Source organism: Lepisosteus platostomus, chromosome 12, assembly GCF_059453375.1.
Source record: "Lepisosteus platostomus isolate fLepPlt1 chromosome 12, fLepPlt1.hap1, whole genome shotgun sequence".
NCBI classification, from domain to species: Eukaryota; Metazoa; Chordata; class Actinopteri; order Semionotiformes; family Lepisosteidae; genus Lepisosteus; species Lepisosteus platostomus.
In genome coordinates this window covers 30,064,454-30,092,159 of record NC_142622.1, presented here as the reverse complement: position 1 = coordinate 30,092,159, position 27,706 = coordinate 30,064,454, and the positions used below count along the sequence as shown (strand labels likewise).

At 36.5% G+C, this 27,706-nt stretch overlaps 2 protein-coding genes across 4 annotated transcripts; one reads left to right on the top strand and one right to left on the bottom strand.

Moving 5' to 3' along the window:
* Positions 1-566: 566 nt before the first annotated feature.
* On the bottom strand, positions 567-18,636 carry hacl1 (2-hydroxyacyl-CoA lyase 1). 3 transcript variants are annotated; one of them, XM_088601587.1, is made up of 17 exons: positions 18,528-18,611; positions 16,559-16,663; positions 16,285-16,325; positions 15,963-16,043; positions 13,749-13,821; positions 13,322-13,399; positions 12,825-12,919; positions 12,547-12,659; positions 10,315-10,450; positions 9,618-9,723; positions 9,031-9,114; positions 8,400-8,501; positions 7,458-7,612; positions 6,213-6,371; positions 5,642-5,749; positions 2,692-2,878; positions 567-1,366 (listed from the first exon to the last, which is right to left on the bottom strand). In XM_088601587.1, exons 1-17 carry the CDS (start codon positions 18,576-18,578, stop codon positions 1,334-1,336), a joined length of 1,707 nt encoding a protein of 568 aa, XP_088457713.1. In that variant the 5' UTR covers positions 18,579-18,611; the 3' UTR covers positions 567-1,333. The 3 variants fall into 3 exon arrangements, with proteins under 3 accessions (XP_088457713.1, XP_088457711.1, XP_088457710.1); XM_088601585.1 differs by lacking the exon at positions 567-1,366 and having other exon boundaries at positions 2,703-2,852; positions 18,528-18,636; XM_088601584.1 differs by lacking the exon at positions 567-1,366 and having other exon boundaries at positions 2,851-2,970; positions 18,528-18,636.
* Positions 18,637-18,695: 59 nt separating this feature from the next.
* On the top strand, positions 18,696-27,706 carry btd (biotinidase). The gene is made up of 4 exons (XM_088601583.1): positions 18,696-18,834; positions 22,803-23,035; positions 24,050-24,199; positions 25,007-27,706. Exons 2-4 carry the CDS (start codon positions 22,820-22,822, stop codon positions 26,177-26,179), a joined length of 1,539 nt encoding a protein of 512 aa, XP_088457709.1. The 5' UTR covers positions 18,696-18,834; positions 22,803-22,819; the 3' UTR covers positions 26,180-27,706.

Here is a 27,706-nt window from a genome sequence, read left to right as displayed (position 1 = left end):
TCCTCATTCTTCTCATGCTGGTTCAACGATTGTAACTGCGAGCTGAGTTGCTTAGAATACGGCAGTTCCTATTAGGAAGTACAAAATAAAATAATCACTGCTGATTAATAATTAAAACACAAAGGAAGAGGAAAATCATCTTAGAAATCTGTGTGTGTTTTTCAAGACAGATGGGTTTCAAAATAAAATACTGCTGGAAATGACAGTTAGATTATTGACAGCTTCACTGGCAGTGATGGAATACATATAATCAAGATTTCTAGTTAATTAAGACGGAAAATAGATGTTCCTTATTTGCCTGTACCCTTTATGGTCTTTCAGGACTTTAAAGTTCTACAAGAAGAAAATGAACTCTGAATTAGGACTTCTGGCCTAGCAGGAATGAAAAGTAATGTCAAAAGACATTAGACTGCAGAATCAAGGTGGACACATGCCAGAGTTCATCTGCCAAATAGACAGATTCAATTGCGTGCCACTAAAAAACGAACTCTCAGCTATATTCAAGGTGCTCACCCTGCAAAAGAAGTGCTTTGTTTAAATGAAAAAAGAACAGCTTGAGTCTCACCATAGATTAAATGTTTTATTTTTATTTGACATTGAATTACTATAATTATTTTTATCTGAATCATTATTCAACAAATGGATCTCACTCATCATCCTAGAAAAGTTGATAACATTTAATGTTATTTTATCCATCCATTTTCGGACTGCTTTATTCCGTATAGGGTTACAGAGGGCCCAGAACCTATCACAGAAAGCAAGGGACACAAGACAGGATACACCCTGAACGGGACACCAGTCCATAGCATTGGAAACCAGAGCAACCGGAGGAAACCTGCACAAACATAGGAAGATCATTCAGTGCAGATAGCACCTCTGGAATCGAGCCCAGAACCCCAATGCTATGAGGCAGTATTGAACTACTGTGTCAATACTGCTGTCCCTTTATGCAATACATGTACATCTTGTATCAAAATCATACCGAGAACCTAAAACATCAGAACATTCAACATACTGTAGGTGCAGAGAGTCCTCTCAGAAGTCTCACCACCTGTAAATGTTGGATAAACTTTTTTTCTAATTCTGTTTATAGTTTTCTACGAACTAAAGCTTTCCTACAGTATATAAACACTTGTTACTTCCGTTACACAAATAATTCAGGTAAAAAAAGTATTGATAAAATGTTATTTTAAACTATGTAACTTATGTGACCTTGAAATTACATATATATATTTACTAACTTTAAAGGATTCTCCAGAATAGTGATAATCTCTTAGGATTTCACAAACAGGTCTGCCACATGATCACTTCTTACCCTCATTTCAATAAATGGTTAAAGATTAGAGCGAGTCAGCCAGGGAAAATCCTGAGGAAAGAACACAAAAACAATCATTTTACACAATGTTTTTCAACAGAATGAGGTATTCTAATATTGGTTCAAGTCATCCATGTAAAGCATTAAAATGCACAAATTTTAAATATATTTAAAATTTATACCTAATCTTCCTTTGAATGCAAACTTTTATTTTGGTAAGGACACCTTTAGAAGGAATACAATTTCACTCTATTTTCTTGTTTTTCATTTTCTCCTAGGATATACAAGTCCTTAATGTTGATATAAGCAGTGGTGTACTGCAGATAATTGTTCTTCTCTATATCAATTATTTAGAGTCTAGCATAGTTACGGTAGTAAATTAAAATTTGCAGATTATATACTGTACAATTAGGGGCAAACATGGAAACAAGAAAAAGGGAATTATAAATAGGCTTCAACAAGATCATGGAAAGGGCAGACACAGGACAAAATAATTTTAATATTGACAAATGCAAAGTGTTTCATGCCGGAAGCTGGAATATTGCCAATATGAAAAGAAGTGTAGAATTTAAATAAATGAAAGTTCTGCTCAAGTTTTACAATGCTTGATTACTCAAGAATTAGAATATTGTGTTCTATTTAGGTCACCATACAACAAAAAGAATATTAAACCTTTAGAAAGTGCCCAAAGGAGAGCAACTAGAAAAATTTGTGATCTCCGGATGTCAAGACTGAATGTCCAGTTGGAGAAAGAAACTTTCATTTTATTGAAAGGAATAAACAAAATGAAGGCCGCAAGCATCTGTTACTATAGTAACTGTTGGGTACCCTTGGTTACTATTTGTTACCATTGGTTGTTACTGTAAACCAACAGTGTAACTGCAGGTGCCATCCTTCGGATGAGACATACTGTAAAACTGAGGTCCTGACTCTCTGTGGTCATTAAAAATCCCAGGGCGTTTCTCGAAAAGAGTAGGGGTGTTACCCTGGTGTACTGGCCAAATATCCCATTGGCCTTTACCAATCATGGCCTCCTAATAATCCCCATCTATGAATTGGCTTCATCACTCTGTTCTCCTCTCCTCTGAGAGCTGATGTGTGGTGAGCGTACTGTGCACACTATGGCTGGTGGTGGAGGGGAGTCCCCATTACCTGTAAAGCGCTTTGAGTGGAGTGTCCAGAAAAGTGCTACTGTATATAAGCGTAAGAAATCAATTAACTAAAATTTCCTATATTAAAATTCATACTAAGTAATGCATGATTAAAGCATTTCATGAAAGGTAATTATGATTTGATGAATTATCTGATGTTTTAAGCACATATTAAATCATACAGTATGTCATTACTTCTACAAGTACTGCTGTTCAGGTACATACTTGTTGCTTCCTGTCTGAAGATGACTCGATCATGATGTTTATAAGACAGGGCTTCTCACAGTCTGCAAGGCAGTCCTTTAGAGCTTGCTGCAACTCTCCTGGAGTCTGTACAAAGAAGCCTTTCCCACCAAAGGCTGTCATAACCTGTTCATAGCGAGCTTCTGGCAGAAGGGAAACAGGAGGTGCACTGGAACCCAGAGATACTGTACATTGGTGCTCACATTTAAATATCTGCTCCATCATTTTACCATAGAATTGATGTCTATAACAAAACATAGACTGGAAAAACACAAAGGAATGCTTCCAGTCAGGTGTGCTCACACTGAACATAATATTTAGGATCATTACAAGTTATATTCACTGCATCAATACTGACACTTATGTTCATTTTGTACCATCATGCAGGCGAGGGAGGAATTTTTTCATAACTTTTAACTAAATGTCAAGTTTATTTTTTTGTATGTTATTTGATGAAGCACCAGATAAAGCTCTACTTGTGTGCTCTCACATATGATGTACAGTGATGAGAAAAAGCTTGAGATCCCCGAATATAATTATGAAAACTACAGTTTCTTACCATAATATGTTTGTTTAATTGAAACCATTCTTTTTTTAAATAACCAAAAGGGTTTTTGACAGGTAAAGGGGTATGTTTTGTTTTTGACTAGTAAAGGTGTATGAAGTTTTAAAAAATAAAAAGACTTAGAATCACTGTATGTGAAATAATAAGTGAACCCTTAGTTTATTTAGCACAATTAAGAGTGTAATTAGAATCAGGTGGTTAAATAATTGGGTAACAGTAAACAAGAAATAAGTTTGGGTACACCTGTCATATACTGTAGTATATAAAGGTCAGAACCATTGTGAATTTGGTCTTGACCAAATTGGTGGTTGATGAAAACATGTCACGCCAAAAAGATCAGAAAGGGATTTCACATTTCAGAAAAAACATAGTTGTTGCTCATTAGTGTGGTTAAAAAAATACATTTATATAATTTATGTCTTCTTCCATTTACAGTCAGACAAAGATAGACAGACAGAGTCTATAAATGAAAAATATTAAAACCAGAGAGACTCTTGGCACGACAAAAGGTCCAGGCTAGATCTAAAGAAAAGCAATCTGGAAAGTCATCAAACTAAGTCACACAGAATACCAGAAAAACATTTAAGGAACAGTTGGCCTCTGCAGTTGGGGCTAATGTCAATGTTCAAGCCTCAACCATCAGGAAAAGACTGAACAGGATCATTCATCATTATCCTCCTTATCATGAAAGGATAGCCAGGAAGAAAACATTTCTCTCTAAACAAATACTGTTGCTCATCTCAAGTTTGCCTGGACCTGGACAATCTCTGGACAGGCAAATCAAAAGCTGAAGTTTTTAGCCAAAATACTAGACATTTTGAGTGGCTAATAGAAGAACCATCAGACATGGTGGTGTCACACCCAACATTCCTCCCATAGAGGGCGCTCCACTACTCCTGTCATTAGTTCCGTGATTGTTGCTATTTTCTCCAGGTGTACCCTATTATGTCTACCGTTATTTAAAGTCTAGCTCCTCCAGTCCTCGGGGTTCAACATTAGGGTATGGATATCACGAGTCCCGCCTCGCACCAGAATACCCTACGTCCGTCTCCTGAGGGCATACTGTAGGCCTCATCCCCAGCACCTCCCATTTCCTGAGCCCGGGGATTTTAACCTTGTTGCGTCAGAGGATGGATTAATTGTTGATGAACTCATGGATTGTACCCTGACCTGCCTTTGGACCTGCTTGGATTTGGATGCCATTCTTTGTCTCCCCTGCTCACTGTCTCATGGACTGTCACTATTATTTTGTGCACTATGAAACCCCTGTGTGTTTTACAATACTACGCCTCTGTTTTCTCCAGCTCTTACCGCATCACATAGGTCAACAACAATACCCGACATGGGCTACAGACCCTGTCCGTAACAGGTGGGGAGAGTACCATAGTTTGGGGATGCTTTGTGTCAGTAAATTCTGGAAGAGAATGTCAGGCCATCTGTTTGTAAACTGAATCTGAGCTGAATGTGGGTCAAGCAGCAAGAAAATGACCCTAAACATACAAGCAGATCTTCAACAGAATGGCTGAAGAAGAAATTTAACATTCTGGATGGACAAAGTCAAAAACCCCATTTAAATGTTGTGGCAGAAGCTGAAGTGAGTTGTTTCTTCAAGGAAACACTCAAATAACAACCAACGTAAAATACTTCTAGAAACAGAAAAATGTGCTAAAATTCAGAAAAGGCAGTGTAAGAGACTGATAACAATTACAGGACTAGTTGAAGATGTTACTGCTCAAAGAGTTACTGAAACTAAGGGATCAATATTTATTCACATTAAGAAATTTAATGTTGGAATATTTTGTTACTGTAATTAAATAATCCAAGTTTATCTTAAGTCTGTGTTATAGTTTTTTATGTATGTTATGTACGATGTAAGATCCAGCTATGTTTTTGATCTAAAATACACAAGAATACAATCTAACCTTGGGGGTTCACCAACTTTTTCTCAGCACTGTACCTACCTTTCTTTAATTTTATTCAACACTGGCAAAAACATTAATAAAAAATTATGTTGATGAAGAACATCTGAAAATGAGTCCGATTTTACAGGTAAGCTTGATGGATTAGCTACTATGGCACTGCATATTAGTTGCATAGTTTACCTTGAATTATGGTCAATATTTTGAAGACTTTAATCAGTATGAATAAACATCAGTATGAGACAGCAAATTACAGTTTTTTTCCTGTCAAAGCTGTTACAATAGCAGAAGTACCAGTGAAGGCTTTAAGTAAACTGTTGATGCTCAAAATATACATACATAACAAAGCCTGATTGTGTCTAAGATGTTTAATATTTTGCACCACAGTGTACACACAGCTGCACATAATCAGCAATTTAATGCAAAATTTGGAGTCTGCAGTACTCACATCTTGGTGAGGTCTCCCATGGTTTTCATTGTGTTCCAAGTGTCTTTGTCTACGCCGCTGTATATTCCATTGTTATTGACAACAATGATTATTATTGGTAAATTGTACCTGTTATTCAAAAAAGATTAGTGAAATGTTGCAAAAAAGTGCTAAGGATTCTGTGCATTTCAGAACCCTTTCTGATCTTTAAACCAATGTGAGGCAAAAATGAGCAACAAAATGAGTACTAATAATTAAACTACATGGCTTCACATAGAAAGCAAGTGAGATACTAACAAAACATTTCTCACAAGTTTGACATAAGCAGTAGGAAAAAAACAGAAGCTTGTGACTATCTTATTATACTCAGACTTCTATAAAAAAAACAGTCTATCCATGTGTTTAAAATGTTCTTTTCTTGAAATACAGTTCATATTTTAGAAAAAGCTTAGAAATGCATGAACAGAAAAAATAATCCTAAAGTTTGTTAAATACTACAGTCTTTACCCACTGGAGGTTACTGCTGTTTTTTGTATTTGAGCAAATGAAAAGCTGTTTGGAAATCTGGATCCATTCTCTAAAGAAGAATTACCTGCATATTGTCTCTACCTCCATGCCTGAGAACCCAAAAGCACTATCCCCCTCAACACAGATGACTCGCTTATTGGGATTTTGCTCTCTGGTGACAACTGCAGCAGCAATGGCAAATCCCAGACCCACCCCCATTGTACCAAAGGTGCCAGCATCCAACCTGAGAAAACAAACAATACTAGTTTAATCACCTATGGAAGCAAGTTACATTACATCTACTGTATGCTTCTTTTGCTAAATAAAAATGATTCTTTGTTCTAGTATCTTAAAAGACTAATTTTAATATAGGGATGAAAATGTAGCTTTTAAAATTTTGGGGTATATTTTCATACATTTTGTTGATTGGTGCATTTTGTTATGCTTGTTACGACCCCAAGTGTCTAGGGGTAAAAGGGTGTAACATTTAGGATAATTCTTTTGGAAGCAGGTGGGTTTTGGTGAGGGACTAGGAAGCGTGATAAGGGTAAGGAACTAGAGTGATGCCAAAGAAAAGAAAATAACAAACAAAATGGAGCTGGCTAGGACAGTGAGGGAAAGCTAATCTGACTACAAAAGAAAACCCGAAACACACGGTCTTCGGCGTCTTCAACACCCTAGCTAACCTGCACTGACTACCCAAAACCATACAAGACAAATGGCACTCACCCGTACTAACCTAGTGTACTAATACAAAAAATCAACTAAGTGTGTAAAGTGTACCCAACAACCTAAACTAACCTTATATACAAAAGTTCACACAAAAACACAAGTGAACCAGGAATACAAATAAGGGAAAACAAGAGTAATCAACAGGAGCAGGTACAAAAGAACACAAAAGTTGCACATGTAACACTGGGGCAAGGTAATGGCAAAACAAGGATGAACACACAAACAAACAAAAGTACAAAGAAACTAACAACAAACCAACCAAACAACAAAGCCAAAGCTATACAAAAATACACAAACACAAAGCAAAACAAACCAACAAAAGAAGCCAAGCAATAACCAGAAGCGAAGCGAAGCGATAACCAAAACCAAACGGGACCGAAGTCAAATGAAAGGCCTGTCCTTGCTGAAAACCTCCATGTTATATGCTGAATAAGATGATGTCATACTGAAACAGTGGTGTGATGGTTGGCCAATGGGGAAGGGAGAACTATCAAAGGTCAGCAGTGTGGACATAACAGAAAAAACACACACAGAACACACACTGGGATGTAACAATGCTCTTAATTTATCCTGCGCTTTGAGATTTAAATAAACTTGCCTGTGACGAGGTAAGTAGTTCTTAAGCATGGTCCGTCCAATGTCCATGGTGTTTGCTCCCTCACTGACTATGATGCAGTCGTTTGGTAACAGGTTTCGTATATGATGAAATACTGTATAGTAGTTCATAAGACCTGATGACTGCAAAGACAGCTCCTACAAAAATAAATTATATGTATGAACTATCAAACATATGATGTATTTGAACATTCATTTTGGTGCAGAAGGCTCCACGTCCAAAACGTTGTGTTTTCTTTCTTCTTATTTTCATGGAATAAACCTATTACTTGTTCCTTTGCAGCCTACGCATGCTGACGCAGCTACCCACCTGAACTACTACATATTTAAATATTGTCTGACTATACAAGGCCTAATGAATAAATGTCACCTTGCCTAGAAAGTCCTTTTCATAAAATGTTATTAAGGCAGTGGTTTAAAAAGCATATGAAGGAAACCAGTGTGGTAAAATGAACCATTAGCCCACACTTTCTCATATTATCAAAATACTGATTATATAGTTACTTAAAATAGCTTTTTCTTTAGAAAAACATAAAAACTTGTTAAAATAGAAAATCTCAGTCAAGATCTGGGCCAGGATTAAATCAAAACCACTGTCCAACTCACAACACAACACAAATTACAAAGTCAGTGTCTGGTAATGGCTTTTTACTAAGTAGAAGATTTAAGCCTTTATCAAATAAAATGCTACCATCAAGTGCTGATTTTGAAGTGTGTGTGTGGCAGATGTCAAAGCTGTACATTTTTAACATCTAGAAATAAGCATTGTGCAGATATGATAAATATGCAACATGAAAACTAAATTTTGAATCCATTATAAAATTTCTCAGACGTGAAAGCATTGTCTTCATACGTAATATTCGCAATTGCATTGATAGTAGTTATTTTATACTCTATCATTAAGCAATAAAAGCCAGTTAAATACTTTGGTTGCCTGTTCATTGCTTCTGATCTTCTCTGTAAGCATCCCCCACCACTCCGTATTTTTGGGGTATTTCCAGATGTCTCTCCTGAAGGATGCTAAAAGCTAAAAGATGGATACATTTCTTTAACAGTTTTGCACAGATCAGCTTATCACACATTATATATACTCCATAACTAGCAGAAGTTCCAAGTAAAAAAGTAAATATAAAGTGAAATACACAACGTACAATGTGTGGAGCTTTCTTCGGATGTGTAAAGAAGACCGTTTCAGGGAAGAAATCAGGATTTCTTTCTCCCCTCTATAGGTCTATAGTCCACCATTTTACCTTCCCCAATCATGATTACACTGACTTATTTGCTTGGGTAATCTTTTACATTCACAAAAAAACTTTCACCAACACTCAAAGATAATGCTTACTCTATAATAATATAGAGTGATATAATTGAAAGAAAGTATAATTTTAATAAATTGTACTTATCAAAAGCACTGTAAAATGAAGCTTGTTTGATAAATTCTGAATGAGTATAGAAATTATTGAGATATTCTTGTAACTCCAGATGGGCTCTTTGATGGGCTCTTTGTTTTTTGGTTAACAAAGTTTGAAATAAATTAATACATTTTACTCCTCCACCTGTTCCACAACGTAATTGATGTCTCCAAGTATAGCCACGGTCGGCCTGACATTGTTACCCAGCTCTTCAGCATGCAGGTCAACCTGGACACAAAAAGCACAAATCAATAATGCTACTTAGGAGACAAACAGGTTATACAAGCACAGTATAAGAAGTGCTAATGGGTACTGCTTAAAAGTATAACAAACACTGAGTCAGACCAATTTTCATTCCAGAAATGTATTATTACAACTTCCGTGGTTGATATACTAATCACCGAAATGGATTTCAAAATTAGAACTGAAAATAATTGTAGGGCACTATTTAAAAAACTCTACAATCAAATAGTGTAAATAAAAATGGAGATATACAGTATGAAAATATGTATACAATGATAAAGATTTTACAGTGCTTGTGCTCAAAAGAAATAAGATACTGTATACTTTAATCAACTACGTTTTTCTCTCTACATAAAACACTTACATAAAAATAAAAATGAATATTTGAGTAATCAATGATGAAGGTGTATAATTATTTTCCAGTAATTGCGATATTATTCAATGATAGTTAGCCAATAACTGAAAGGTGGATATGGTAAATATTTAACCTGAATGAACTTCACATTGGGTTGAAACCGAGGAGGAAGTCCAAAGTGCAGTATCCAGTTCAGTCTAGCACCAAGAAGCAAAATCACATCAGCCTGCTGCAAGGCCCTGTGTAGAAAGGAGTTTCAGGAATTTCATGCATCTGTCTTGCATAGCACAGCTGAGTTCCTAGCTCAGTATCTGAATCTGTCTGTATTCATCAGTACAGATATTTGAAAACACCATTGTTTTGAAGAAATAATACTTCTAATGTCCCATGTATAAAATAAACATAATCTGCATTACAAAAGCATTTCCATTATGTTACACATAATATGGTTAATAAACATTGTTAGCAGTCAATTGTTTCATGGTAACACTTTCATTTTTAGGACTGCAAACTACACTATGTAAATCAATATTGGACAAGTTATTAAAAAAATCACCTATACAATTGTAAAACGTTTATAAAGAAGAATAATTAATGCTTGTTAATAAAAACACTCTTTTATTATATTAAAGGTAATAAAAACTTACAAATTGAATTTATGGACCCTGATCTAAAGTGATCTATTTCTATATTTCAGTAATTAGTGATTCATATAACAATTCAGGACAAACAAAAAAATTACCAGATTTAGACTTTGACTAATCCTGGAGTACAAACAGCTAAATCTGAATTAAAAGAAGTCATTATGAATCAGCGTGCCTGGATCTGACCTAGATCGGGCTGCAGCCACACAGTTTGGGTGATTATCTGGTACCACTCCTTTTCCCATTGGGGTAGGCAAAAATGGAAATCCGCAAAGATTAACCAGATCCAGGATCTTAGATTCAGCTCTGGCATAAGCTGCACCTGAAAGATATTTATGTTTAAATCCTTTTGTCAGAATTCTTGCAAACTCAACTTCATTTTACCCTTTCCATCCACTTCAACAAACTGTGAGGAGATGAATTACTTTAAATATCTTCAAGTTTTGTAGAAAAGACTTTGAACAACAATACATTTCATTTACCACTGGGTAATTAAAAGCCCTTGAAGTACTGTGTTATGATTCATGTCGGGATGATTCATTCCAAACCTTTCCCCATTATCATTTTCAGTCTCAAGTAAAAACAAATTTTTCTTCAATGTTCAACATTGGCTGTTTTTTTTTCAAACACGTTTACAAACTGGGAATATGGGAATAAAATATGCAATCTGATAAATAACCTTATTATCTGATTTATTATCTGATTATCCAACCAACAGATTTTCAGCCTAGAATTTTTCAAGTCAAAGTGGTAAAACAAATTAACACTAGTATGCATCTTTGAAGGGCAAATGCAAAAATTAAATATCTTAGGTACTGTATATCATTCCCATGATGACAATTAATATGATATATTTTGTGCCCTTAATGTAAATCCTTTAATAAACTTTAAGTAAACAGGGTACTGTACTGGAACAAGTAATAGGTTTATTCCATGCTGAAAAAAAGAATAAAGAAAACACAACGTTTCGGCCGTGGAGCCTTCTTCAGGTGTGAGGCTCACACCTGAAGAAGGTTCCATGGCCGAAACGTTGTGTTTTCTTTCTTCTTTTTTTCAGCATGGAATAAACCTATTACTTGTTTCTTTGCAGCCTACGCATGCTGACGCAGCTACCCACCTGAACTACTACAGGGTACTGTACTGCTGACAAAGAATATTAGGTTAGGAAGATTTAAGTTACTTTGCTTGCTGCTGGTTGCTTTTCAGAGGTCAAATAGTTTTGCTTGCATACAGTGTTTGCAATCACAAATAAACCGTTTTAAATAAGCTAGAAACAGAACAGAAACAACAGAAAATCTGTCACAGAGAAACAAAATCACAGGACAGAAAGTAGTACAGGATTTTAATTAACTTGAACTTGAACTTGAACTTTATTGCCATACTGTATGTAACCGGTACTGGTACAATGGAATTCTTACTTACAGAAAGTCTCTCGATTGTAAAACAAGTGTAAAAAACAAGACAAAGTGCAAACAGTGCATCAAGACAATGTACAAACAAACAATAGACAATGTGCAAGTAAACATGTAGGCAGTTTGAATGTAAACAATACAGATGTGTAAACAATGACTGGAGATGTGCAATAGATAAGAAATCATAAAGAGGTAGATGGTGATGGTGTAGGTGTGGTCCGAGGGGGATGGCTAAATGTGTTCGCCAGTCTCACTGCTTGTGGATAGAAGCTATTGAAGAATCTAGTGGTAAGTGTCCGTATGCTCTTATATCTCTTGCCTGAGGGCAGTGGGAGCTCATGCCCGGGGTGGTGACTGTCCTCTGTGATGGCCAGAATTCTACCACGGCAGCGGTCCTCATAGAGCTGTTTAATCTCAGTGAGACCACAGCCGATGATCTTCTGGGCCATATTGACCATTCTCTGCAGTGCCTTTCTTTCTCGCGAAGAGGTGTTGCCATACCACACGGTGATCCCGTTGGTGAGGACGCTCTCGATGGTGCAGCGGTAGAAGTTCACCAACACATGTATTGGCATCCCCCATCGCTTGAGGCACCGCAAGAAATAAAGGCGCTGCTGAGCCTTCTTCATGATAGAGTCAGTGTTCACAGTCCAGGTTAGATCTTTAGAGATGTGAATTCCCAAAAACCTAAAGCTGGTGACTGTTTCCACTTCCGTTCCATCAATACTGAGTGGGCTGTGAGTGTGTGGCCTGTGTCTCCGAAAGTCCACTATTAGCTTTCTTAGTAAAGAAAGACAACCTGAGCTGACAACCTCCCCTTTCTCTTCAAATCTCATGCTAATATAATTTTTCTTCTGACAGCTTAGCATCTTTAAACCAGAAGGCAAGTGGCTCCAGGTTTTTCACAGAATTTAATCAACTATAAAAACAGTACTGTTGTGACAAAATGTTCATATTTATGCTGCTGACCTGCCCTTTTGCAAATGCTATCATTGTTAATAGGCACCTTTTCCAATGATGAGGAGAGGCCTCATGGCTTTCTTCAGCACAGACACTGCTTGAGCGATGGCCTGAGGCTCTGCCATAGCCACCGGAGGAGGCAAGCAACAGGAGACCACCCTGGAAGACAAACAATACAACAATACATGGAAATGAAATCCTTTGCATTTTTGAAGGACACTGGTATGATTGCATTTTTGGCATGGACATAAATACAGACATAGAACCACAGAAAAGACAATTAAAATCACACTACACTGTATTTAAAGACAGCTGATGACTTACTTGACTTTTGCCCTTTCCACTCTGCCATTTACCATGTCCCCTGGAATATCAACATAACAAGCCCCTGGGCGGCCATATATGCTGCTTCTAACAGCCTAGAAACAAAGTTAAACAAGGAGTTTTAGCAAAGGGTAATTCAAACTAAATAATAAGTTCAAAATGCTTAGTATGTCAAATATTTTAGTTTGTGTATCTCTGAACTTTGAAAGGTATCAGTATCAGATGTCTCTAAATACTGCAAACTGGATCTTCTTCCAAATCAGATGTACCAAAGATTTAAATGTTCCTAGTTTTGTATTCCAGAACATTTTCTATGTCTCTACTTTGTCAACAGCTGACTGCACTGGAGAAAGGAGAGACAGGTTCAGGTAAACTTAACAGGATCAATTTAACCCATCTACCAGATATATAACTTAATATATAACTTAAGAAGACACAGAAAAACTTCTGGATACTGGACTCCAAGGACTGTGTTCTATACATTACAGAGTGGATACCTTCTCAATCACTGATGGAATGGCTTCAAGGCTGCTGAGTCTTGCAGAGAACTTGCTGTACAGCCTACATGCCTCTACCTACAGTATGAAGTGATAAAAGACAAAAAAAAACAATAAGAGAGGTTTGCATTTTTAACTCTTAAACATAAAATTTTTGTTTCTCAAATATAATTTGGATTATGGTGGTTATACAGTATAAAGTAAGCCCCAATAGTGAGCAAGTACTCTAATACATCTGTGACTCCTAATGTCCTCTGAAGATTTACATCCTGATGGAAGGTATAGCTGACAACACAGGTGCTGAAATTCTTCATTAGGCAGAATGATTTGAACATCTCAGCCCTTTTATACTATTACTGAATTGTTCGAGCATTCACTTATTTAGGGTGAACTGACTGTAGCTGCTCTTTTCTGGTTACTATGGTACCTGTGGAAACTCTTGAAATGCCCCCATTGTGTCCTGGTTTTGGTCTGAAGAGCCCCCAACAACAATAACAGGCCTGCAAAAAAAAAAAGATTTTCCTAAAAAGTAGCACTTTTTCTGCATTTCTTTTCTTTGCCCACCACTTTTTGTCTACATTCTTAATCAAACAACAGGATACAGAAAATGACCATAAAGTGACTTCTTTTTCATATTCACATTAAATAATTTTTAATCACTCATATTTTAAAATGATATATACTAAGTAAATGTTTCAAAAACCTGCTATCCTCGTTAATAAACCATTTTTAAATGCCATATGCGCAGCCCATACTCTCTCAAACTGAGATTTTGTTTTTGATGTTCATCAGACGTTTTTCCCCAATATTTAGATAATGGAGTGTAAGATTTTCCAGACCTGGATTTTAGGAGCTGAATTCATCTACCAGTTGTGAAATACTGGATTATTTTTAACAACTGAGACAAACATCACCTTCCACCCTGCCAGATAACTCGGACTGAGAGTCATGGCTGATATCATGAAAAATTATGGCAAAGGGATGGGGTCAGAGATAATAGCAATGTTTAACCAGAAGGATAGTCAGCCATTATAGATTCTCTTGCATATGTCAATATTGTATCTAGTGCAGATATTCATTTGTGATGATTTATGATGTATACATCAGACAGCTTTCAATCTATCACATACAATGTTGTTTGATGAGTTGAAAAAACATTATAGAGTTTGCTTGTTAAATGTTACTATCTTCTTTGTTAAAAAGTACAGGTTTGGATTCACTTATTAGGTACTGTAGGTGGTTACATATTCGAGCCCCAACAGCCCGTTGGTCCTGAGCTTATCCTGGGTTCTATGGCATTAAGTTCACAGAGAGCAAATGATCACACCCCCATCAGAGAGCCTGCTCCCAGAAAGAGCTGGATGCCATTCTTACAACTTGGTGGACTGGAGCAATTTGGGTAATATGTCTAACTCAAGGAATAGCAATGTCTGCAGTGGGCATTTGAACCCACAACCCACCAATTACTATGCTAAGTTGTCTCCAGCTAAAAAAAACATGGACAATATAATTAATTAATCTGAGCATATCCAAATGATTCATTTTCTCTTAGAATGCACTCAATTTAAAATTCTAATAATACCATAATTGTTACACATCATTTATTAAATATATAATGCCGATTCTCAAAGATAGCTGGAAAGGTTACTGTTTTGTATTTTATGAATGTAACATTTCAAGTTTGTCATGGCTCTTTCAATATAGCTTTCACTATAAACCAAGAATAAATTATAAATATCAATTATAGAAATGCATGTTTTTAGTACAGTTTCCAGAGAAGAGTTAAAAGGGGAAGTTTACAGCACATTAATTTGAACGTTTTCTATATTGATCAACAATTCCTCTTCTACAGTAAATCCTAGAGAAAGAGATGTTTGTTGCCATTGTAAGTATGTTTTCAATATATCCCTCACAACTGAAATGTTGTTTTTTATTCTTTCAACTTTCAGCGTGGAATTAACCTCTGCTTGCTCCCATGCAGTTCTCATTAATCTTTTTAATGTTTGCACATTTAATAACATACAATACCTTGCAAACTTCTATAGAAAGTTAAGTATTAAAAGATGTGTTCTGCACAAGTATTTTAAAACAATGTAATCTAATTTTTAATCTGTGCTATAGTTGCAAGAATTTTCTTTCATAAAGAATTCCACACAATTTGTTAAAAGATTTGTGACATTCCCTAAAGGATTTGTTTGATAAGCAAAAACCTGCATCACAACTAACCTAATTTCATGTTATTTTTCTAGATGCCAAAGACTGGAAAGGCAGGGTACACTGAACTTAGACCTAGATGAAATCTAAACTTCAGAAATTCACAATAGGTAAATTTTATTTGACAATAGGTCACTTGATGGAAGCTTTCTGTTCACCAGAAGCTTCCTGTATCTACCCTGAGACAAACTCCCATCAGATTCTGAGCTTGCAGTTCTTTAACTCTTAACAGGTTCATCATTTTTAAAAATTTAAATCTGAGTAAAACAGACAGCTTCTTATAGTATCTATTCTTTATTGTGTTTTACAAAGCTTAACACGTTTCTAGTTAAAAAAAACACTAAAATATTATTTAATAAAAATAAATAAAAGGCATTTATTAAAATGCACATTAATCTACTGCCTTGGTAACAAAGCATGACTTTACCAGCAGTTCATGTTAGCATTTGCCATTCCTCCTAAGGCATGGATGAGTCCCGGACCAGACACAACTAGACAAACTCCTGGCCTACAAAAAAGAAAAAAAAAATATATCTATAATATTATGAACTATTAAGAACATTTATGTATTTCTGTAATATCGCCTGTTATTAAACTAATTAACACCCCTCCCTCAAATGTCACTTTTTTATTTTCATTTAAAAGTGAACAAGCTACTTTACTTGAAAAAGACAATATCCACAAGTGTGTACATGAAAAATGGAGCACTATCCTGCTTTTCATTTCAGAACAACTGAACTCACTCCTACCTTCCTGTTAAATATCCCACAGCTGATGCAGCATAGCAAGCCTAAATAAAGAAATTAAATTAGACAAATATTTAAGATTCATACTTCACAAGAGTGAAGAATTCTGCAGTGTAACAGATAAATGAATGACAAGAGCATCATTGTTTCTTTAACACTTCAAATTCATGCACTGAAGAATAATTCTACATTGCTTTTCAAGTAGTGGAAAGTTCAAATAAATATAAAAAGAATACTATGCAGTCTAAATCCATAAGGTTTAAAAACGGATGCTTACCGCCTGCTCATTTCTCATGCCTACATACTTTATGCCTGCAGCCTGAGCAGCCATTGCCACCTCTATTACAGGAACACCAACTATTCCAAACATGTACTCCAAGTTCTGAATAACGGGGAGAAAAAATATTACTTTCACATGTGGGCAGTGTAAAAAAAAGTTAGTTTATTTCAGTACAGCTAAATATCATTCATATTAGCTAATCAAGCTAATATAATGTACTGCATAAATTAAAGGTCCTTTGTTTCTTAATCAGTTCTATCTACTGTATGGTATGAATCTGTTTAAGCCCTTAAATGAAATTAAACATAACAAATTGGATGTTTCATACATCAAAAGTTTAAATACACGTGATAAAGAGAGCTCATATTAGTGCATCTATATTGTAGCGCATTCCCCGGGCAGCGGCAGAAGAGCGCCCGGCTGGGGTATGCGGTGAGGGGCAGGACAGAAGTGGAAGTGGTCAGGGTGGGGTTTAGGAGGGCCGCCGACCAGTGCAGCTGTCCCACAGTGAAACGGGCGTACAGTATGGGGAGATCGCCCGTTTTCCATGTAAATAGTTCCCTGGTTCCGCACCCCTGGATGTTACACTGTCTCTCTCTCGGGTTTGCGCGCGCTCTTGGCGGGTTTGTCTCTCTCTGGTGTGGGCTGGCAGGTGGTGACGGAGAACAAATAAAGCGCAGTTTTTAACTGCGTCTGAGTCTCTGTGTTCGTCCTCACCGAACCCAAATTTGTTACATTGGTGTCAGCAGTAGGATGAGGACTGCCCTTTGCCGAGGACGGCGAATTAAGCGGGGGAGAGTGTAACGCATACAGCCTCCAGAGCGGTGACGTCACCGCCCTTCCCTGTGGATAGCAGATTTCCCTTCGGCTCAAGAGGCTGGGTCCCTGTTGAGTGATGCCAGAGGCCTGGGTTCAAGTCCCCGACGGTGGGGGGGCCAACCTGATGCAGTAGTGGTGAGGATGCCCATGTGAACCCTGAAGTGTTACAATATATTGAGTAATTGTAGCAAAACTTCTGTTTATACGGTCTGTCCCAGGCGTCCGAGTTTGTAACATTTGGAATTCATCTCTTACGGTCGGTAAAAACATACAGTACTTTGAACTTCCAAAGCAACCAAATAGTACATTTTCTGTTACATGGTAACCATTCTAAATTAGGTCTTAATAGTACATTTTAATATATCTGGGATTCAAATATATAAAGTACTGGAAATTGACTTCAAAGACTATTTCATACTGTAATTTATATCAGCATCCCAGATATTTCTGCTGGAATGACACTTGGTAATGTGAGAGCTCCAATGTTAAGATCGTACTCTTTAGGTCAAGTACTGCTGCGGTTGTAAACTTTATGATGATGCCGTAAATTATTAAGCGCCAAGGGGACTTCGGCATCCACGTCTTCTGCTCCTTTTTTTCTCTCAACGCTCTATCTTCATGTATTTACTTCGTCTGCTCTTCATTTCACATAAACTCCGTGTGGAATGGTTCGTATGGCAGTCTCCTGAACCCCTAAATGTAAAGTATACATACTGTAGTTGCTAGTTCATACCTTTTTCGGGTTCATACCTGTTACCTAAATTTATACTGTACAATATACATTTTATGTAACCTCAGAATAAGGCTGTATATAAACCACTGATGCAAAATCATTGCTTTAACAATAAAATATTTCTGTTGACAGGATATTTTAAGTTACCTTTATGTATTATTCGAATTTCTGTTTCGGTCAATTAGTATACCTAGAAAATCAGCCTCTTTTTTAAGAATGTTATCATTCTTTGCTATGTGTGACAGTTGTTACAGAACAGTATATCTGCAAGGTCCTTGAAGTTGGACAACCCAGAATATGTTTGATTTTCTAAATGTATTTCTATTTTGTGTTTTTCAGTTTACAGAAGTCTGAGTGACAGGAAAATGAAAGCTTCAAAATGCGTTCTCTATAAATAAGGAGAAGAGATCATACTTGCGCTTTCAGTGCTTCAGCGATTATTTGAGCTCCAGTTATTTCCTCCATTGCTCTCGATACCTTCGTCCCTGTCACACTGTAGTTAGGTTCAAGGTTCAAAGTTAATAACAATAACCCTGGACAGCTCAACCTTTTTCAGCCAATAAGCAGTCACTCTGGTCGTGACAGGCACATAGATGAGCCAGTAGATTGCTGTGCGGGTGTTTGGGGAGGAGACCAGTGGGTGAATTTCATGCATTTCGTGTACTGTACGTGTGCCCCAATGTTGAAATGCATCTCTGAGAAGAGTGAGGTTCAGTTCACAGTAAGTCAAAATATCGTAAAGAAAAAATGTTTATACTGTCCTGGAAAACACCATATATATGTATGGAATTTAATTGTTCAGCGCTACATTCAGATAATTGGCTTAGTTCTCAATTTACTCGTTGAATTCCTCCTTTCAAATCAATACACACTATGAATATATTTCTTGCGAAGGGTCTCAAAGCCCATCAGATATATAGAAACTTTTAACACCAGTAGTGAAAACAAAAATATTTTAGAAAGTCATTTAAGAAATGAAAGACACGGTGAGCAGTCTAGACAGTTTGGTACGAGACAACAAGAACATAGATATCGATAATATCGAGTAGCAATAATAATGCACACAGCCAAGTCGCAGCCGGTCCCGTGGTCAATTTTGCACTTTTCAGTTAACGACTGTGTTTGTTTTATTATTATATTTTTTTTAATTTAATTTTTTTGTGCGCAGTTTAGTTTCCTATGTGCGCTGATTTCATAACCTGTGTGCGCTTGACACATACAGTACCACCTAGCTGATCAATGTACCTTAATTTATTATATTTACAGATATACAATATTATGTAAAATGTGACATAGTGCACGTATACGAACATCTATTTTCACAGAGTTGACCGGAACATGACCATTTCAATGTATAGAAACTATTAATATCTTAAATATTAATGATGTCATTGTTCTCCAGACTGTATTGGTATTTGTCGAAATTAGGACTGGCTCTGCTGTCCAGGTTTTCCAGCAGTTTGCTTTTTCTCCCCAAGGATCCGAGGTTCATACCTCTGCCATTGAAATAAGACTGAAGAATTCTGAAAAACTGCAAAAAGGAATAGAAAAATTGTTAATAAATTTGTTGACATTTTTTTAAATTATCTATGTGAGGTATTGGATTTTCATTTGTTATGCATATATTTTGTTTAGCTCTTCCTAATCTAAGTAAAGATCAATTTCTGGACAATACATAGTATCTACATATATATATATATTGTACCATCTATTATTATCTGTTACTGAACTATTTCAGTAACAGTTCAGTAACAAAACATAAAATGATGCATACAAATGATACAATAGCTGAAGTCTTGATAAGGTATTATTTAATTAGACAAAATAGTTTATTTTTACAATTGACCAGTAAACTTTATATCTGTTTAACTTCTATAAATCAAAGTAATATATATATACATCATATTTAAAGCCACAAAAAATCAACACAGATAAAGAAGTAGGTGAATTATAACTGATGACAAATTAGTACTAGGCTTCTGAAATCCTTTCAATAATTGTAGCATTTTGTTTACATGTAATTACTAGAGAACAATGAAAGTCAAAGCAAGGAAGATAAAATAAAAAAGATGAATACATTGCTTACCAGATTCCTGTTCTGTGGATTTCCAAGGGACTTCCATTCTCCTTCACGTACACCGTGATCAGGTGTGACACAAGTAACAAGCAGAGCTACCACAGCTGCTACAGCAAGCAGAGAATGTCTCATCCTGTTCCAAAATAAAAAAAATAATAAAGCAAGGAAAAATGCATTTGATACATCCATGATGAAGTTTTATACTTAACATAAGGAAGTTTTATTTGAAATAATATGGAAATTCTAATAATATTGTAAATATATAAACCCTTATGATAGTAAGACAGGAACATGCTATCTGCAGTAGTTCAGAAATGGATTTAAAATCAGTGTGTTAGTGGGTTCTTTACTTGGCTCACACTCTTGTTTCTTCTGTGGATAAAAATTAGAGGGCTATCAACATCAGGTGCTCTTCTTCTGTTTTTTTTCCCATTCCCTTCGACTCCTGAATTTATACCTTGAATTATAATAGCCATCCCACTCCCCTAGCATTTTTGAATTGCAATGAGATGAACAAAGTAAATTAACTGACCTTCAGTTCTGCTATTGGAGAAGCAACTATTAAAGTGATTTTACTCCTTTTTTCTGTTACATGTACAGTATGTGCAACCCACATGTATATAGACTGTCAAAAATAATCTAAAGCAGGTATGGTAAATAATCGCACAAATAAAGAATTGTGATGTTCTCGACATGTAGTTTCATGTAGAATGTTTTTTTTGTATAAAAAGACACTTTTTAAATGTGTCTAATAGGTGCTGTTCACTCTAACAGATATCGAAATAAAACATTAACTCTTTGACTGTAATATATAAAGGTTGATGTCCGAGAAACTAAAATGCCCTTAACAAAATTAATACACACTATGGAAAGAGTTTTCTATTAACCACTGGGAAGGTTCATACAGATATACAGTATAAAAATTTCACTTGTGTATAAATAATCTGTATTTTATTGAATTGCTTTTTCACAGAGTTTAATTACAAAGCACTTTGTATATTCAGAGAAGTAAAGCAATACAAAAGAAACAAAAATTACAACAAACCAAGAACAATTAACCAAGAAATGAATTTTAAAACATAATTTATAGTAAATGTAAAATAACAAATGTACAGCCTTCAAGCTGTACATTCAGGACACAATTCCAAACATTGATACATACTTCATAAATGTTTAGAATTATAGTGTGCAAATAAGAAATGAGTCCAAACAGAAAATATCTTATGTGTAGAGAAGTCCAAGCAGTTCACAATGAAACTGAAGAAAGATATAAGATGTGAAAAAGGGGTTAACTGATTTCTTTCTGCACAAAGACTTCTTGTAACACAAGAAATTCCCTGTTTAGGCACCTTTGAGTTATGGTGGGATGGGAGTTAATTGATATGAAATTCCAAGTGCAAGATAAAGACCCCCCCAACTAAGGAAAGATACTGTAAAACCGACCATCAAAAGTGTTCAAGGTCTTGGGAATGTCCAAACATAGGGGGCCCCCCATTACTATGGTAACAATTTGCATCAGAAGCGGGTGAAATTTGCTATATAAACTGGAAATTTTGTACCTATATTGCGAGCAATACTTTGGTCTTATTGTTCCTTGCATGCAATAAACTCAGTTACTCACACTTCATCTCAGGTTCTAGAACTTATTTGTCTGTTTCTACAAAACCTAATGTTGTAGTGATTTCAATAAAATGTTACATGTTAAATAAAAATCTTTATTTTAGATTTCAACAAGGAGAGTTTGAGGCTCCTGTGACAGAAACTAGTTTATTGTTTTTCACAAGGGCTTTGAAAGTATTGAGGGGTCCCTGTGGTGTTGCTTTCTAAAGCAGACATATGTCTGTTAGACATGATGCTAAGGAGTAACTTAAGATAAGATCAGATCACTTTATTGGCCATATACAATTTCTTGTATTAGGAATTTGTTTTCACATACCCCAACTTGCTCTCCATGAGACACACAGACAGGGAGAGAAGCTTGGGGTCAGAGTGCTGGGTCAGCCATCTATACACCTCTCCTGGAGCACTTGGGGTTAAGGGCCTTGCTTAGGAGCTCAACAGAGTAGTATTCCTCTGCCAGCCACGGGATACAAACCTGCAACCTTCCAGCCACAGGCACGGAACCTTAGCCACAGAGCCACTGCACCACCCCAACATGGGAGTTAGGAGAAGTAATCTATAAAGTTCTTGAATTACTATAGGCTAATCTACATACAAATGGGGGCAGAGCGGTGGTGCTGTGGCTAAGGATATGTGCCTGTGGCTGGAAGGTTGCTGGTTCAAATCCCACAGCTGGCAGAGGAGTCTCTTTTAATACGATATAAATATTACTCTTGATTTTAAGTCGGCTTTGCTGACAAATACAACTTACTTGTTAACTCTGTATGCAGATCACATTGGACCTTTCTGGGTTGAGATGTCTGCTGCGCAAGAGTTTATTTAACATACTTTTCAGAAACAGTTTGTATTGCAACCCTGCATACTTCTCCAGGGTATTGGACTGTGTATCTCCTGAAAGTGTTTCATTAATGTTAAACTCTGGTTGCTTATTAGATTAATATGTTTCCTTTGATCCCTGTTTCCTTCATCTGTTGCTCTATTCCTCTGTCTAGGTACCCATGGAAAAGACATGGATCTAACTATCTTAGTAAAGGTTGTTGTTCTCTGGCAGAGCCACATTGTCTCTTCTCAGACATATGGGACATATTATACTGCCGCTGTTTATGAGCATAACGTTATACTAAACCCAAACCCTAGTGTTCCCTGCAGTCGTCAGGCTGCACTGGAACACATGAAAAAGAACTTAGATGTTTATGAAGAGAAGGTGGCTACAGCAGCAAAAAAGGTAAGAATTTGGGCTTGGCCACCTGTAACATGACAACACTACACTCTACTTGCTTCTACTTGCTATAGGTTATTTTGGATTAGACATTTTTATTTCACAATTAGAATTCATGTACAAGGTTACAATATTTTTTATTAGGAACAAGTAATAGGTTTATTCCATGCTGAAAAGAGAAGAGAGAAAACACGTTTCGGCTGTGAAACCTTCTTCAGGTGTCGGTTAAAAACAGTTATTGTTTATTTACATTTTACCATTTTTGTTTTTGACATTATTGTGGAATATAAAAGGATCACAGCATCACTTTTTAATTAAGCCTAATTCAGCAATGAAACACTGAACACACAAATGAAGAGCAGAATAACTGTAAAATATTGTAAAATATCCAAAAATGCATTAAACGTCAAGAAACAGTTGTGTATAATAAAACTGTTAGCATGGTAAAGTGAGCATAGGCACTATGCCACAGAGTGATATGGATGCAAGCATTTCCCATGTCATTTGACAAACCACTTTATACCATACGGTGTCTTGGGAAGCCAGAGCCTACACAGCAAGCAATGAGCGCAAGGCAGGGTAAACCCTGGACGGGGCACCAGTCCATCACAGGGCAAGTGCAAGCCAATCATACATAGGGAGAATTTGGAGGCCACAGTAAAGGCGGAGGGGGGAAATTTGACCCGGACACCGAGATAATTCCCTACTCCTATCGAGAAATGCCCAGGATTCTTTAATGACTACCAAGAGTCAGAACCTCGGTTTAATGTCTCATCCGAAACATGGCGCCCACTACAGTATAGTCACTATACCGGGGTATTAGCACCCACACAGACTGCAGTGTGACCCTGCTGGTCCCACTAACACCACTTCTAGCAGCAACCACAGCTTTCCAGGTACTGACCAGGCTCAACCCTGCTTACCTTCTGTGGGTAGCCAATTGAGAGCAGCAGGGTGAAATGGCTGCTGGCCATTTCCCAGCTAATACAACTAATTATTTTTTCCTTTCTCCTTTGTTAGGGAGCACAAATAATCGTGTTTCCAGAAGATGGTATCCATGGTTTCAACTTCACCAGACAGTCAATTGTAGGATATCTAGAGTCTATTCCAGATCCACAGGTTGTAAGCTGGAGCCCCTGTTTACAGCCAGGAAGGTTTCCTCACACTGAGGTAGAAGTATTTTTTTCACTGTTCACAGTGTCTCTGGTTGGAAATTCATATCAGTATATTTGTTTTACTTTTGAATCAAGGCTTCCTCTTTTAAGTACTAAGAGCAAATGACATGAACTCCTGCAGATAACAGTCGTGGTTTGTAGCCGTTTTAATTATGAGGAGCAAGATGTGTGATAAATCTGTAGGCAGAATGAGTTAAATATTTTTCCAAAGACTCAAGGGGTTTTACAATAGGAGTACAACATATTTATCATTATTTTCATAAAATATTTATGACCAAAATCAACTTACATATTGTTCCCCATAATAATACTACACAGTGGTGTGGGACATCAGTGAGAGCCACCAGTTGAATAACTTGGATGTCCCATTTTGTTTTAATTTTAGAATTTGAGGAATTTTTATTTTTTTTAAAAATGTTTGTGGTGAAAAATGTCTTATGTATAAGCTCTGTGGTTAAGGATCTGTGCCTGTGGCTTGAAGGTTGTCGGTTTGTATCCCATGGCCAACAGAGGAGTCCTACTCTGTTGGTCCCCTGATCAAGGCCCTTAATCCCAACTGCTCCAGGGGTGCTGTATAAGTGTCTGACCCTGCGCTCTGACCCTCAAGCTTCTCTCCCTGTCTGTGTGTCTCATGGAGAGCAAGTTGGGGTATGCAAAAAGACAAATTCCTAATACAAGAAAATGGCCAATAAAGTGATCTTATAACATTGTGTTTTATTCATTATATGTGACAAAGCATACAATAATTAATTTTTAAATGTAAGAATTAATCTATGTTCTCTTTTTATTTTATTGCTTGTAGGTTTTACACCGTCTAAGCTGTATGGCAAAAAACAATGCAGTGTATTTGGTTGCAAATATGCCTGATAGCCAAGACTGTGGAAGCAGCGATCCTCACTGTCCACCAGATGGCAGATACCAGTTCAACACTGATGTCATCTTCAATGACAACGGAACACTAATTGCCAAGTATCATAAGCAGAACCTGTATTTCGAGTCAGCATTTGATTCTCCACCAGAATGTGAGCATGTAATATTTGATACTACATTTGCTGGGAGGTTTGGTATTTTCACATGTTTTGACATCCTATTTTATGACCCTGGCATTACTCTTTTAGAAAAATACAAGGTAAAACAAGTTGTTTATCCAGCAGCCTGGATGAACCAGCTCCCACTTTTGTCTGCAATTCAGATCCAGCAGGCATTTGCCACAGCTTTTGAACTTAACTTTCTAGGAGTTAACATTCATAATTCTCGACTTGGAATGACTGGAAGTGGTATATACACTCCCTCACATTCAGTCTACCATTATGACCTGGACACAAGTGAAGGTAAGCTGTTAGTGAGTAAGGTTCCTCTCCCTCTCTACAATAAAACAAACAGTGGACTTTCTGCTAGTCACAAAACTTCACCACCTTCCTCAAAGACCCATCCAATTAATCATTTCTTCCTAAATGAGAACCGGGAGTGTGCCAAATCCTTTGTGCCAAAACTAATGACAGACTCAGTTCGTGCTGAAACATTCCACTCAGTTATGATGTATGATAATTACACATTTATTCCTGTAATGGGAACAGACGGAGATCTCACAGTTTGCGATGGACTTTTGTGCTGTCATTTATTGTACCACCGATCCCACATCTCTGATGAGCTGTATGCTCTGGGTGTCTTTAATGGCCTTCACGTCGTCCATGGCACTTACTATCTGGAGGTTTGTGCTCTGGTCAGGTGTGCTGGCTCCACATTTGACAGCTGTGGAGGAGAGATTGCTGAAGCCAGCACCCTCATGGACTTCTATATAGAGGGCAACTTTAGCACTCAATACATTTTCCCCAGCATACTGGCAAGTGGAATGCAGCTGGCTTTTCCAGACCTTGTGGGCTGGGAGCAGGAAAGCTACTTTATGAATAAGAAGAGCATGTCTTCTGGCCTTGTCACAGCTGTTCTTTATGGAAGGGTATATGAAAAAGACTGAAGTTCTGCTGAAATAAGAAACCTGGGGACCATTGTGATCTTGGCAGACTAAAATGAACTATAAAGATCATCATGATCAGAACCATGGAGGCTTACAGAACTTGAGCAATACCTCCTCATTTTGTGTCTATTAATGCAATACTTCGGTTGTGTTTTTTAAATGGTGACATTCTGCTAAATACATTTCAGCTGTGTTCATATGTATTTATGTGTGTTCCCATTATCCAATAACCTACTAAGTCAGAGCTAGGCTAATTCTGAGCACAATCAAATGAGGACTCTCTAACAAGACTGCAGTTTAACTGGCATGATTTACAGAAGTAAGACATAAACAGAAGGAAAAATTGTAAAATGATCAAGGAAAATATATATTTGTATTTTTTGAAGAATTAATTTGTTATCATTCAATTTTAAATACTATATCTGGATTATTGGTTGTGGGCACTACTTGGAAGGCAGGCTATTCTTATGTAAATGTAACAGTGTAACAGAGAGTGTAACATCCTGAAGAAATGGATTTGTGTTCTGATGAAGGCTCATCTTAAAGTGCATATACAGTATTTGTTTATCACACAACAATAAAAAAATATTTACATATTAAAATGAGTATGCTCAGTTTAACAAAATGATCTCCAAATAAGGTTACATTTGCTATTCAATAGACAAATCAATCACCATATGTTTTTTTTATAATTACCTTTCTTGCAGATGAAATAAAATAGTTTTAACAAGTAAAAGGTTGCTAAAAAGAATAAAATCTAGTAATATCTGTAAACTTATCTTCACTTTGGTCTGTATAGAACAGAATGTGATAGCATCATGTAGTATCACTTTAGAACATTTTAGGTTGTTTTTATCCATTAAACCACTAGAGTACCTGAAATGCATATAGACATCTTCTGATCATCATTTAGATATGAATATTTATGTCCAAAATACTTATGGAGTTTCATTCTATTGATCCTTTTTTGTTATGAAGATGTCCAAATGTGCCTCTTTTGTACAGAGGCTGTATCTTCTCTTTCATCATCTGAAAGGCTATTCCATGTTATTATGAATTCAATCTCTGTAATTGTATTTAATGGGCAAAGGAAGAGAGATTGTGGCTGGATTTATTCTTGCAACTTTAAGAAAAAAAAACCTCTGAGAACCTTAAGAAAAATGCTCCTTGTTTTTTCCCCCATCGTATTTTCTTTATGACTTAACTGGGCAATTTTGAAAGCATAGAGAAACTTAAATTGTCTACAGTAAATCTCTTGATCAAACAGGTAATTTATAGTCATTTGGAATAAAGTACTGAATTGTGTATATATATATATGTGTGTGTACAGCAATGTAAATATGCTATGTTGATCAAAATTTAGTTTAATTTCCTTTTATCACAACATGATGTTTTTGTCTCTTTGACCATCCCAAAGACCTTTTTGGTCTTTCCACATTATGCACATCAGTTATCTGTTTAACGAAGCTGTTGATAGCATTTCAACTAGAGTCCACCAAAATGCATAATAAAACTGGCCTTAGTTGA